General features: G+C 36.8%; 1 protein-coding gene across 1 annotated transcript; it reads left to right on the top strand.

The window, feature by feature from the left end:
* Nucleotides 1–7399: 7399 nt before the first annotated feature.
* LOC137742222 (heat shock 70 kDa protein 16-like) lies at nucleotides 7400–13473 on the top strand. Its single transcript, XM_068482019.2, has 10 exons — nucleotides 7400–7659; nucleotides 7976–9216; nucleotides 9716–9928; nucleotides 10560–10655; nucleotides 10785–10943; nucleotides 11171–11371; nucleotides 11906–12052; nucleotides 12134–12262; nucleotides 12343–12473; nucleotides 12870–13473. Exons 2-10 carry the CDS (start codon nucleotides 8047–8049, stop codon nucleotides 12955–12957), a joined length of 2334 nt encoding a protein of 777 aa, XP_068338120.2. The 5' UTR covers nucleotides 7400–7659; nucleotides 7976–8046; the 3' UTR covers nucleotides 12958–13473.
* The last annotated feature ends 367 nt before the right edge of the window (nucleotides 13474–13840 follow it).

Genomic DNA, 13840 nt, shown 5'->3' with positions numbered 1-13840 from the left:
ACTTTCTTTCACAGAGATAATGTGATGCTTATAAAGATTTGAATTTGAATTTGAATTCGATTAAAACTGTTGAATAGAGATAAATTTGCTAAGAAAAATTTAAATGGATAAGATCTGGCTCATTTGGTCACTTATTTTGTATTTTCTTAATTTCATATTTTCACTTTAACCATAACAGTTCAATGAGATTCATTCATCATAATTCAAATATATGTTTAAGTATGAAATGTATATTCTCACGCATCTAGAGAGGCTTGTAATTGTGTGTCACCTATGGCATCCATATTGAATATATAAATGTTGTCATTAAGGAGCATGCGAAATTGATTATTAAGACCATATAACTATAAGGTTTTAAAAACTAAGTCATAAGAATTAGGTTAGAAGCTGACCGAGTGCCCAACCGTGCCACGACTGAATATGTACTAGGAACAATTTAAAGAATTTGTCTTAGAACTTAACAAAGTCCGACTAAAACCGATTCGCTTTCTATAAAGTTTGGAAAGACCCACATGGTCCCTCGTGCACAAAACATTCTAGGCCATAAGGAATGTGACGCTCACCTTCAACAAGTTGTTAACGCTTACTTTCTACGAGTTGTTAACGTCAAATGTTGATCAAAAGTCAATCATTAAGGTCTGGTTTGGTACTGAGGTGATTCTAAAAAAAACTGGTATTAAAAAAAGTTGGGAGTTGTTTTTGCGTTTGGTAAACATTCAGTTTCAGCTTTTTTTCACAGTTTTGGGTGAAAAAAAGCCAAAAACAAGAAGCTACAAAACCCAGCTTTGAAAAAACGGCTTTTTTCACATTTGTTTTACATAAAAGTTTACCAAACACTATAATGCTGCTTTTTTTTTTTTTCAAAAGCACTTTTACAAAAAAGTTTACCAAACACTCTGCTGCTTTATTTCACAGCTGCTTACTCTCACAACACAGCAGAAGCAGTTTTTTTTCAAAGCACAGTAATACCAAACCAGCCCTAAGTCACAAGTTGTCGCATCAGCACGAACTCATTTTTATGACTAGAAAAATAGGAAAGAATCTTTGAACCTAGATGAACCTTGATGTACTTTAGCTTCCAACTTAACTTAAACTTGCTTCTTAAAGATGAATTTTGTTTGCCTTTGAATAAAATTCAAATTTAGGAATCAAAGAGTAGTTGACCGATATCACATCGAAACCGTTATTCGATGACCCGTTTGTCTCCTGTGAGGTGTCTACAAAGTAGAAGTTCAACTCAACCATTCTAAATTGGAAGGAAAAGGAAGACACCAAGTGATCCAACCATACACAACACGCACAAGCATTCGTGCTTGGGCTACACTTTAAGGTACGAGAAAGTTCGAACCATAATCTTTGAGGACATATGTTTTCCACAACTCTTTAGTTACAAATCTCCCAACATAAGTCTTCATGATGTACAATATGTCAATTTGCATGTATTTGTTGGTCTCTTTACCTTTTAATACTCATATCAAGAAGCAGTAGGCTTGTAACTCAAGTAATTAAAAACATTTGCGCTTGCATTCAAGCTCATGTCTACTCAATTCTCTTCCTCTCTCTCTCTCTCTCTCCCCCCCCCCCCTTCCACCAAGATTCCAATACTGTTACTATTACACAACTGAGTTAATGGTGTCACCGTTGCATGTTTTCTTGATCTTCTGCTTCTCTAGTATCAAAATCTGCTTATATTTGTTGCTTGAGATCCCTCTGAAGCTCCTTTAAGTTCTTACTCTGCCCAGCTATACATTCTCACCAATAACGAATCCGAAAAATTGCTCAAATTAATACCATGTGATGAATATCAAAACACAATGGTATAAGAGACAACATCATTACGTATGATAATGCCTTATCTATTCTTCCCTCAACAAACAGATACTTTTACATTTTAAAAATAATTCTATACAATCAATGTTGGGGGAGGGGGAGTCGAACTTAGGACCTTAGTGTCGGGTTATTGCTCTTAATCAATTGAGCCACAAGCTTCCCACCTTTTCGAAACTAAATGATTTACAATTAATAGGGGATTGTAATTTAAAGAATGGATGATTACTAAAAAATGTACCACAGCCTCCACAACTACGACTTTGTACCATTCGTGAATTCTTCTAACACAAGAGGCCTCTGTGACTGTGGAAGGTGTTGGACATACAAGTCATGTACCATTCTAATGTGTTCGTCAATCTCGTCAGCTGTCCAACCGTCAGTTCTTATCGGAGGAAGATACTTTACGCTTAGAGATGCTGGCCGAACATGTAAGCTACCCTTCCTCCATGCTCGATGGGTACCCGTCAGGACGACCAGTGTTTTCCATTAACCAAAGGTTCATAGAAGTGAAAACAGAAGCTGTCTGGACAGATAGAACAGAATATGCAATCAAACTCAAATTATACTAGAAAACATCATGTAATCGGAACCCTGTCAAAACGAATAATTTTCTAAGGAATAATATTCAAGAAACAAAACAGATAGAAAAGTAATAATATGAAAACAGAACAATGCAGATGCAGATGCTTCAAAGAAACGTCTAAAATCTTACTAGTTAGAATCTTTGCAGATAACAAAACTGATTCAAAGTATGACAGCTTCAAAACAATCTGAAATTCCTCCAACTTTTATTCGGGCTGAGAGTGCTTAACATGCGTGCGTTTCTTTTCAAAGAAAAATTTCGTGGAAGCCAAACAGAGGACTAGGAGTTTAGACAAAGGCCCACCACACGTTCTTACCAAAGAACTTGCTGCACACTTTTGTGGTCGAGAAATAGCTGCACAGAACGTGCAAGAAAAAAGGAGACGAGCCTAGAAAGATGCATGACATTATCTTACTGGGATATATAGGTCTGTGGATATAAGGACAAGAACATGACAATAAACCCTTTTTGGGACATTATCTTATTTATGTATGAGAATTAAAGTGGTGAGTCCAAAGAAACCCTTTTTGGGAAGAAAAAATTAAAATGTTTGAATGGAATTTTAAAAAGAGCATTCTCACACACTCATTTTCACTTCCACATACTTTTGTTAATTTTTTGTAGCTAATCTTCTTCACTTTATTCGATCCAACGGCCGAAAAGTGAAAGTGTTTTGTCAAAAGTAAAAATGCGTGTGTAGGTAGCACTACCCTTTAAAAATTGATATGTTTAACACAAGTAGGGTAAGGATTATAATACTTGGGTCATGACTAGTCTTACTCATCATATTTCAGGAAGACGTTACAACTTACAACCCACTACTTACAATATTCTTGTCATTGGATATTGTGGTTGTTGGAGATCCAAAGGCCTATAGTGCACCACGTGTAATTTTGCACTGTAGTTGGAGATTCAACCAACTACTTTCTTGAGCATGTATTTTATGCACTCAGTTGAAAAAAAAAAAAATTAATTAACGGGATTACCGTCGTCCTAATGTTAACCTGACATCAATCCACCTGGGTAGAAGCCTAGGCAAGATATGCCTCATCTGCAAGTCAGGCCAAGGCTGGCCTTCTCTTACCTAGGCTGTTTTTTACACAACCTGAACATGATGTTCAATGGGCACTGAAATTGAGGTGTGCTGCCATCACCCAAATAGGTGACGAAGTTATGATATGCATAAAAACATAACTAATGTTATCAACTATTAAAATATATCGAAAATTCGGCAAAACTTCCCCTAAAATAAGGATAAGCCCAAATTAAGACACATGCAAGTAATCGCAATTATTTCAACACATCTCTAAAAGGCAAGACTTAATCGGTCTGTAACTCTCTATTACATGCTTAACAATATGTTAAGAGCATAGTTGCCTAATACTAGTTCTACAAATAAAATTGAGTATATAACCTACTTGATAAAGATATGTCAAAGACTGAGAAGATGCCTCAATGCCAAATATGCTCACAGCAACTGCTACTGATTTCGATGGTATAGCATACAATATCATGCACTAGCAGTAGCTAGTGGAAGCTAGATAGTATAATCATGTCATTACTGAATAGTCTCAAAGTAATGACAAGCTAGGTATATGACTGCATACACCTGTCATTATAGAGTACTCTCGACATAATGACACGTTTGTAATAGCGAGTACTATAAAAATATATTAATCCTTACGTCAAACGTGCCACGAAAGACAAAGTCAACAAAAGTCAATGCTCACCATTTTAGGGACATTTGGGTCATTTTCCACTAGTGAGAACAAAATTATACGAAAATTAGGGGCCGGTCATAAAAGTTTTGGATGGTGGAGATGGATTTTGGGTTTCTTAGGGTGGTTTTGTGAACACCAGTGTTTTGAAAATATGCATATTTCTTTTTATTAGAGTGATGACGTTAGTGAGTTAAATAATTAGTTGTTAGGAAAAAGGAAAATCAATGGGATATAGGTTTGTAACAGTAACAAAATTTAATGAAGGACAATACATCCTCAACTTGGTAGTGGTCATAATCTACTTTTCATGATTGTAATATCCTTCACCAAAAATCTTCATTGTCGGAAAACCCTAAACAAGATGGAATGAAAAAATGGTAACTCGATTTGGAAAGAGTAAGATGAGAGTAGCTTTGTCACGCCCCGATCTCGAGATACCTTAAAAATTGACATGTGATGTTAGGTTGTAACTATACCACAACACTTTTCGCTCCCAGGGCATGGCTAAATCGACCTAATAGTTCAACAACGACTATAATTTCATGACAATCCAATGGTTGGATCGTTGCCCACTAAAAAGGTCAAGTGGTGGCCACTTACGAAACTAAGTTCCTAAGGTTGAATCTTGTCAAACGATTATCAAAAATGAATTAAGGGCATCGAAACCTAGAAAGACAAAGGAGGTCATCAAGGCTACGTGTTGCCACACGCAACGGCCAGCGGGCGAGATCTCGCTGGAACTTCGACAATACCAAATTGGCTCAAAATATACCACATTAAGAAGGGTCACGAACATTAGAACATTTTTCATAAATTCACTGGAGTTCAAAACTGACTAGATGACGGCAAAAATCATCGTGGAAGTCACTAATTCGTCGGAATTTCATGGCGTGGCTACACCTATGTGTGATGGGATCTAGAGATCTATTCTTGGGGTTGAGAGCTGTCTATTGTGGTGATGGTTGGTGTCGAGGTGAACAAAAACAACAAGTTTGTCATTGGGGAGCTAGGAGTAGTTGAGTTCCACCTTGCCTGAAAATGTGGCCAAATTGGACAAAAATTGATTGAGTTCTATTTGTTGGAACAGTGGTGGTGGTGATGAGGCTCGTTGTCGGAGCTTGCCAAAAAAAAAAAAAAAGCCATAAAAAAAACTAGCCAGTCTGTCAAGTCGAGTTACAGATGAAACATATTGTCGAGTCTATCTTGCGGGTCAGCCTTTCTAGAAATATAAAGCCGACTCCCACAATCTGGGACCTACAATATAGATGTGTAGTTGACAAAAATGCCATTGCCTTTACTCGCTTATTTCTCCTTTGTTATGACTCTAATTTGTTAATGATTTTCGCCTATGCGCTTATGAGATTGAACTCTATTCAAAAAACTAAGAGTGACCCCACAAGGTTTACAAGTTTTTAATGATAATTGTAACAAAAATAAACTTTAAATGAGAAATCCAAAATAAAAAATTAATAAAAAATAAATTTAGAAATTGCAAGGTACGGTAAGTGTACAAGGGATTTCACAAGAGTTATGGGAGACGATGAAGAACATGTTTTAGGAATAATTTGGAGACGAAAAAGGGGAATATGGAGATGCTGAAACAAGAAAGAGAAAAACACGTGAACAAGAAGTTCACGAGATATAGATATCTCATTAATAAAATAATAGATTTTTATCACAAATAATCTCTGAAATTGACTCACCTCATCAAGATGGTCTCTTAAAATTGAAAATCAATCAATGTAGTCCTTGAAAATTGGGTGTCGCAAATCAATGTGGTACTTCTGTCACAATTCTATAAAAAATGAACTCAGATCCTCTCCGGATCTAATGATCATGAGCCTAAGGATCAAATGATCTGGGTCGTTGAAATTTGATCAAACGGTTATAATTATTATAACTTTTAGAAATGCCCCCTATTTGTAGCCGTTGAATCAAATTTCAACAGTCCGGATCATTTGATCCTTAGGCTTAGGATCTGAGTTTGTAAAAAAATTTGTTATATGCTGATGTGACACACAAGTGGGTTTCACAATGTAATTAGATATTGCCATGTGGATTTAAAATATTTAAAAATTTATTTTATACAATTGAAAACAAAGAAAAAAAGGAAAAGAATAAGAAGACTCCTACCCAGCGACCCACCATTCTCCTCCCATTGAAACGGCACCGTCGCACCCGGGTTCCTGCGGTCCTCGTGTTCGCAGGTGATGATAATTCGAAATGGATCCTCCCCGATGCTGATCCAACCGGATGTGCAGGCTGGGGGAGTGGGGCTGAGAATTGGTGACGACTCCAGCATCCCTTTCCCTTGCCGTGGCCCCCCATTCCCTTGCCGCCTGACCAATATTAACCAATCCAAGCGTCACCTTATTTCTTTCGGCCATTTGTAAAAATAAAAATATGACAACAAATGATTCCATTTGTAGTGGTTGCTCGGTGCGAGGCGAGGAAGAAGATGAACTGTCCATCTTCTTCTTGTTTTTACTATTTTTTAAAGTTATTTATTATATAAAAATAAAAATTGTTTTTTATTATTTAAATGTTTTTAATTATTTAATTAGATTTGTGGAACTCAATTATGTGACACGTCATCACATAACATAAATTTTGACAGAATTGTAACGGAAGGATCACATTGATTTGTCATACTCATTTTTAGGAGCTACATTTATCGATTTTTAATTTTATGAACCATCTTTAAGATAATCTTTAATTTTTATTGAAACGAATTGTATATAACGGTAAACACAATTCGTTAAACTTAATCAATGCTCTCAGATAATTCTCAACTTTTATTAAATTAAATGGTACTTAAAGGTACCATAGAATCCTTTAAAAAATATGAAATATATTAGATGCGGAATCTTGAGCAGTTGATAATTGCACTTGAAGTAGTTGTTTTAGAGCAAGTTGGTAATTGCACTTGAAGTACTTGCTCTAGAACAACTCGTACTTTGACAAGTATCCCCTGAAAACGTGATAGGTTAAACGAATCTTAGCCAAGAAGAAATTTCATCAAGCACTACTTCTTAGTCTCTTATTTTACTTTTTTCTTTTTATAAGCTTTTTTGGGCTATACATAGTTTGCCAGAAAACTAATTTTAATTTTATAAAAATCAGACTTCAGAATGTGCAAGAAATATTAAGTGAATGGTTACAACTCACACTTATCAAACTCGCACCAATATAATAATAATGTTATAAAAATTAAACTCAAATTGTATAATTCCTACATATAGAATTCAAACACACACGAACTATTGGGAAGATAAAAGTACTTTGAAATTAAAAAAAACGGAAATATGATGGTGGTGTTTTCAAAATACGAAAAATAGAAAGGCATTCCGGAAAATATAATTAATTTCAAACCGACCCCCGTAAAAGCCACAATTTTATGAAGGAGAAATATGACGCTGTATATTTTGCAGTGCGAGCAAACGGCAGAGTTTTTCTCTCGACCAGACTCTTCCTCTCTTTGAAATTGTTCTTCGAATTGTTTCCGGAACGTCGTTTCTCAAACAGGTACTGCAAGCACTTTCCTCACCTGCTTTATTGATCATCTTTTTATCAGATTTCGTTCAAGTACTTCGAGGATTTGCTTTTGAAATATTGAACATTTGAATTTTGTTTGGTTTCTGGGAAAATCGAAGGAAATTAAATATCCTGATGTGATTTTGAGTTTCTGGGTCCTCATATTTGAAAATTGAAATGTACTGATGGCTAAATTTAGCTTCGCTTAGGAATTTGAAGCAATTATTAAAAAATAAAAAAATTGATTAAGCATTTGTTAGTGAAAGCTTGTTTGATCACATTTCTGTTTTTCTTTGCTTGTCTGCAGTTTTGGGATCAAATCATAGGTTTTGTGGAACTGAATTGGTGTGTTGGTTTGGTGTCGAAATTTTGTTAAAAATGAGTGTGGTGGGGTTTGATGTTGGAAATGAGAATTGTGTAATTGCGGTGGTGAAGCAACGGGGAGTTGATGTTTTGTTGAATGATGAGTCGAAACGTGAAACCCCAGCTGTGGTTTGTTTTGGTGAGAAGCAGAGGTTTCTGGGGTCTGCTGGTGCTGCTTCTGCAATGATGAACCCGAAATCTACTGTGTCTCAAGTGAAGAGACTGATTGGTAGAAAATTTATTGAGCCTGATGTTCAACATGACCTTCGAATTTTGCCCTTTGAAACTTCTGAAGCCCCAGATGGTGGCATTTTGATTCATTTGAAGTACTTGGGTGCGACTCATACATTTACGCCGGTTCAAGTTACAGCAATGCTTTTTGCACATTTGAAAGATCTAATAGAGAAGAATCAGGAAATGCCCATTTCAGATTGTGTGATTAGTATTCCGTCGTACTTTACAGACTTGCAAAGACATGCGTATTTGGATGCTGCCACAGTTGCTGGGTTGAAGCCTTTGAGATTGATGCATGATTGTACTGCAACTGCTCTTAGTTATGGGATTTACAAAACAGATTTCTCAACTTCCAGTCCAACTTATGTGGCATTTGTTGACATTGGTCACTGTGATACACAGGTCTCTATTGCATCATTTGAGGCTGGGCAAATGAAGATCCTATCTCATACTTTTGACAGAAGCTTGGGAGGGAGAGACTTCGATGAGGTCTTGTTTAATCATTTTGCTGCACAGTTCAAGAAGCAGTACAGAATTGATGTGTACTCTAATGTCAAGGCAAGTATCAGGCTACGGGCAGCATGTGAGAAGCTGAAGAAAGTTTTGAGTGCGAATGCTGAGGCACCTCTTAATATTGAGTGCTTAATGGATGAGAAAGATGTAAAGGGTTTCATTAACAGGGAAGATTTTGAGATGCTGGCTTCAGGTTTATTGGAGAGGATTGGTGTTCCTTGTAGCAAAGCTCTAGCTGATGCAGGTTTGACTGCTGATAAGATTCATTCTGTGGAGCTTGTCGGGTCAGGGTCTAGGATCCCAGCGGTTGCTAGAATATTAGCTTCTGTGTTCAGGAATGAACCCCGCCGGACACTGAATGCAAGTGAGTGTGTAGCACGTGGATGTGCTCTTCAATGTGCAATGCTGAGTCCTGTTTTTCGAGTCAGAGAATATGAGGTTTGTATTTTGAAACAATTTTTCATATCTTGGTCACAAAATACAGTACTTTATTTCAGTTAAGAATACCATGATATATTGGTTCATATGCAATGCATCACTGTGCTGTTGTATGCAATGCCCTGTATACAACAAGAAATGAGTTTGTTTTCCCCCCATCCCTTTTTCCGTTCTGGTTTTTGAAATTTGAGAGTATGAAAAGTCCTATCACAAAGCTTAAGCTTAGGGACCCCCTTAAAAAAGGATATTAGCAGCACCTAAGAAGGAAGAAAGCATAATAATCCGTTAAAGATGTTTGCTTGATTTTGATTTTATTGGTTGAAGCCTTGAAGGTAACAACAGCACTTGCTGTGGATATGATGTGCATTCCGAAAATCCCTACTAGACTCAAAGGGATTAAAGTCTTTAATTATAAAATGTACACGCATATGTAAGAGGTCTTTCTTATCTGGATAGTTGCCCACAATGTACGTAATGGTTTTCCCGGATCTATATGCAGGTTCAAGATTCAATTCCTTTCTCTATAGCATTCTTAATAGATGAGGCTCCAATTTGCACAGGGACAAATGGCATCCTGTTTCCAAAAGGGCAACCCATTCCAAGTGTTAAAGTACTGACGTTTCAACGAAGCAGTTTATTTCATTTGAAAGCATTCTACGCTAATCCCACTGAAGTCCCTGCTGGTGTATCTTCTGATATTTGTTGTTTTACGGTAATATATTATGCTCTTCATTCCCCTTTTTCCCGTGGGTTGGGAGAGGGAATATGTGACACTGAGAATTTTATTGGTGGAGGTGCATGAAAAAATGTGAATAAAGGATGACTACATGGGAGATTTGAAGGTAGATCAAAGGCAAATATGCTACCACTGAACACTAAGTTCAATGTCTAATCTTTAAGGGGAAAATGTGACACTGAGAATTTTATTGGTGGAGGTGCATGAAAAAATGTGAATAAAGGATGACTACATGAGAGAAGTGAAGGTGAATCAAAGGCAAACATGTTACCACTGAGCGCTAAGTTCCATGTCTAATCTCTGAAGCCTTGATAAGAATCTAGGATGATGCCATGATGGAAATCTTATTTTTTTTGTTAGACAATTTATCGAACACTTGGGGGCGACAACCTCAGTTTTTGACATGTTAAACAATTCGTCTGTTTAAAATTTAAATGTTTTTGTGTGGGCATGAGAGGGAAAGAAATGTCACCAAAAACGCTATTAAAAATATTTACTATGCAAATGCCAGTTAGATCCTTTTAGTTTTTAAGCTTACCTAGCAATGAAAATACCTGTTATTAATGGATTACTGCTACTTTGTAACTAATGACTGCTGTTTATGTAGATTGGCCCTTTCCAATGCTCCCATAGCGAAAAAACAAGGGTTAAAGTTAAAGTTGTTTTAAACCTCCACGGTGTTGTCTCTGTTGAATCAGCTATGGTAAGTAAATATTTTTTTTTTTCTGACACTACTAAATTTGTCATCTACTGGTTTCCTTCCTAGGATCTGTGTTTTGTAGTATTTTTTATGTTCAAAATTTTTGTGGTATAAATCTTATAATGGCTTCAGGTGATGGAAGAACATGGAGATGACTCTTCTACAAGGGGTCTTGCCAATTCAAAAATGGATCCAATGGACACTGATTATGTAACTGCTTCTGGTTCTACTGAGGCAGTTGCAGATGGATTTGAAAGAAGTACCATGCAGCACAACTCTTCACATACTAGTGTAAGTTTGTTTTCAACTCTTCCCTTACTTCATGCTGGAAGAACTAGAGATAAATCTGAGTCTTGAATAAATGCGATAATTCCCTTATAATTAATCTACAGTAATCTTGTTGCTTGCACTTAATCTGCAATGCATACTTATTCGGTTTTGCAAAGTTTCTGTCAAATTCGGTTCTTTAAAGTTTCTGGAGCAGATGTAAACTTATTGAAAGGTGTCCACTTTTCCAGGGTGATCCTGGAAGAAACAATAAAGCTAGCAGGAGGCTAGAGATACCTGTTAGTGAAAGTATATACGGTGGAATGACAAAGGCTGAACTTTCCGAAGCTCTAGACAAAGAGCTCCAATTAGCTCAACAGGACAGAATTATGGAACAAACCAAAGACAAAAAGAATGCATTGGAGTCTTACGTCTATGAGATGCGGAATAAGGTATTGCCTGTATTATTGTTTCATCACGTGTTCTTTGGCTTTGTGATTCAACCTGCTAAAATACTTTGCATTGTTTTGGCATTTACCTTTTCTGAAGCAGCATAAGGACTTAACACTAACATTCTACTACTCCAACATTGGAATCTGTATTTGTTTATGAGGCCAATTTTTTTAATCCCTACATAGCCTCGGTTTAATATATTGCAACTCAAGAGATTAGTTTTCATGTTGTGATGAAGATCCAAATACATAATGTTGAAATTGCTGTCTGGAAACTTTAGGATTTATGCTTTGAGACTATGAATTGGCTTTTGGCAAACAAATTTTTGAACTGTCTTATAGTATGGGATGATCGCCAGTTCTATATATCATTGGGCCAAATATCAGTCTCTTATTGTTGTATCTCTGTTCATCTCATCATCCATAGCTGAGCATGTTTGACTGTAGCTTAGTCGGACTCTCGTAGATCTTTTAGTTCGTGCTGCCACTTTCTGTCATGGGCTGGCTTTTAACATAAGATATGCATGTGAATAGCTCTTCAACACATATCGAAGCTTCACAAGTGATCAAGAGAGGGAGGGCATTTCCAGGAGCCTACAGCAGACAGAGGAATGGCTTTATGATGATGGAGAAGATGAAACAGAAAATGCTTATACTTCAAAGCTGGAAGATCTTAAGAAGGTTTTCTCCACTTCCTGAAATTTGAGAATTTAAGTTCCCCGTTACCTTTATCCATTCTTGATGTCTATTTGATTATTCTAGCTGGTAGATCCAATTGAGAATCGATATAAGGATGAGGAAGCAAGAATGCAAGCTACAAGGGATCTATTAAAGTGCATTGGGGATTACCGGATGGCTGTGAATTCACTTCCACGCATGGATAGAGAATCGGTATGACAATTCAGTTAGTTAGTTATGCCTTGTATAAATATGACTATTTTATTTTCAGCGATGGAATTTTCATGTTTCAGGTTGTTAATGAGTGCTATAAAGTGGAGCAGTGGCTTAGGGAAAAAACCCAACAACAAGACTTGTTGCCAAAGAATGTTGACCCAGTCTTATGGTCAAGTGATATAGAGAGCAGGAATGAGGAATTGAACTCGTAATTCTCTTGCACTTCCTAGTTTCTGACTTTACTATAAATCTAATGATCCATGTTCGTTTTTATGTTCTTAATTGTGTCAACATGGTATGTGAAGACCTTTTAAATGTAGGACTGCAAGTTCAATAAGTTGTTTGGCCAGCCAAATCAATCCTTTCTGAAAATTTATCTAACCAGGTGGTAGCATGTAATATATCACACTTTGATGGGTTAAATAAGAAACAAATGACATCGGGGGTAATTATTGTGATTGGAGTAACTCGCTCCTTTACATGCACTGCACGCATTTGCCTAGTTTCCTGCCGGTTTCTCGATTCACTTAATTCCATCTGTGTTGTTGCTGTTACATTTGGTTTTCAATCTCTAGAATTAATCATGCTACTCTAATCATTTCAGGATGTGCAAACACATATTCAGATCCAGGGCTCCTAATCGAGAGGACCACAAGGGATCTAACCAGCAGAACACTTCTGATCACAAATGAGTGCAACGATGCAAAGTTTAAAGGCTTAGTTTCTTGTTTGTTCTGACAACTGTACATCTTTTGTAGTCACGTTTTACGCCTTTGAATAGATGGGCAGCAGGTAGCTACACAAGAACATGTTAGTCAATAATGGACCAAGTTTTTTGCTTGTCCTTCCACCGAAGACCTGTGTCATCGACTTGAGCAAACTGATGAGGTCTCACAAAGTGATACGGAGCATAGGTGCTGAAGCGTGCGAAGGAGTCATTGGAACATTTTGTTGCAAACATAATCATCTGACCATGTTGGATAGTGAATTTTCTTTTCGAGCATAAAATGTTGTGTAAAAGGTTGTCTTCGGGGACTCTTCCTTTTTCATTTCTGTTGTGGGAAAGACAGTGTTCCGAAAGCGAGAACCGAAAATGATCTCCCTTGTACCGGATGAATTGTTTTTGTATGTGGTTTTGTTATGTGGCAAATAAATTACTTTGTACCTCCGTGATTGGAAAAGCTTAAGGTTGTGAATCTTTCATCAAATGTAGCCTGATACTTTCTCATAACATCTTTGAACTTTCTTTAGCTTAGTTTTGATCGATTCTCGCGTAGTGAGTATGCAGCTGCGGACTTGGCGATCGAAGACGGTGATGGGTCCATTTTAGGGGCAGAAATGTGTAGGTTAGAAAGCTCTTCGAGTTAACATTGTAAAATGATTCACACCTTTTTTCCGTCATACACATTCTTGCTAATTTTTATTCGTTGATTGGACAAAGATTGTCTGCCCTCCCACTTCCGATGCCCTCCCGTGCCCTTCTGTTTTGTGTGGTCACGGTTAAGCCATGTCAACATTTTATATTATTTTTTTTTATAGAGATAATAAAACAAAAATGAATAGTAATATAAAATG

The sequence above is a fragment of the Pyrus communis genome, chromosome 11 (assembly GCF_041283825.1).
Source record: "Pyrus communis isolate YQ-2024b chromosome 11, ASM4128382v1, whole genome shotgun sequence".
Classification (NCBI taxonomy): Eukaryota; Viridiplantae; Streptophyta; class Magnoliopsida; order Rosales; family Rosaceae; genus Pyrus; species Pyrus communis.
This window is presented reverse-complemented; position numbering and strand designations above follow the sequence as displayed.

Bases quoted from the DNA above. Each gene is read 5' to 3' on its own strand.
- LOC137742222 (XM_068482019.2), top strand. From the start codon at position 8,047: ATGAGTGTGGTGGGGTTTGATGTTGGAAATGAGAATTGTGTAATTGCG. The intron at 12,053-12,133 runs GTTTTCTCCACT...TGATTATTCTAG, and splicing joins AGCTGGAAGATCTTAAGAAG to CTGGTAGATCCAATTGAGAA. The intron at 12,474-12,869 runs GTAATTCTCTTG...TAATCATTTCAG, and splicing joins AGGAATGAGGAATTGAACTC to GATGTGCAAACACATATTCA.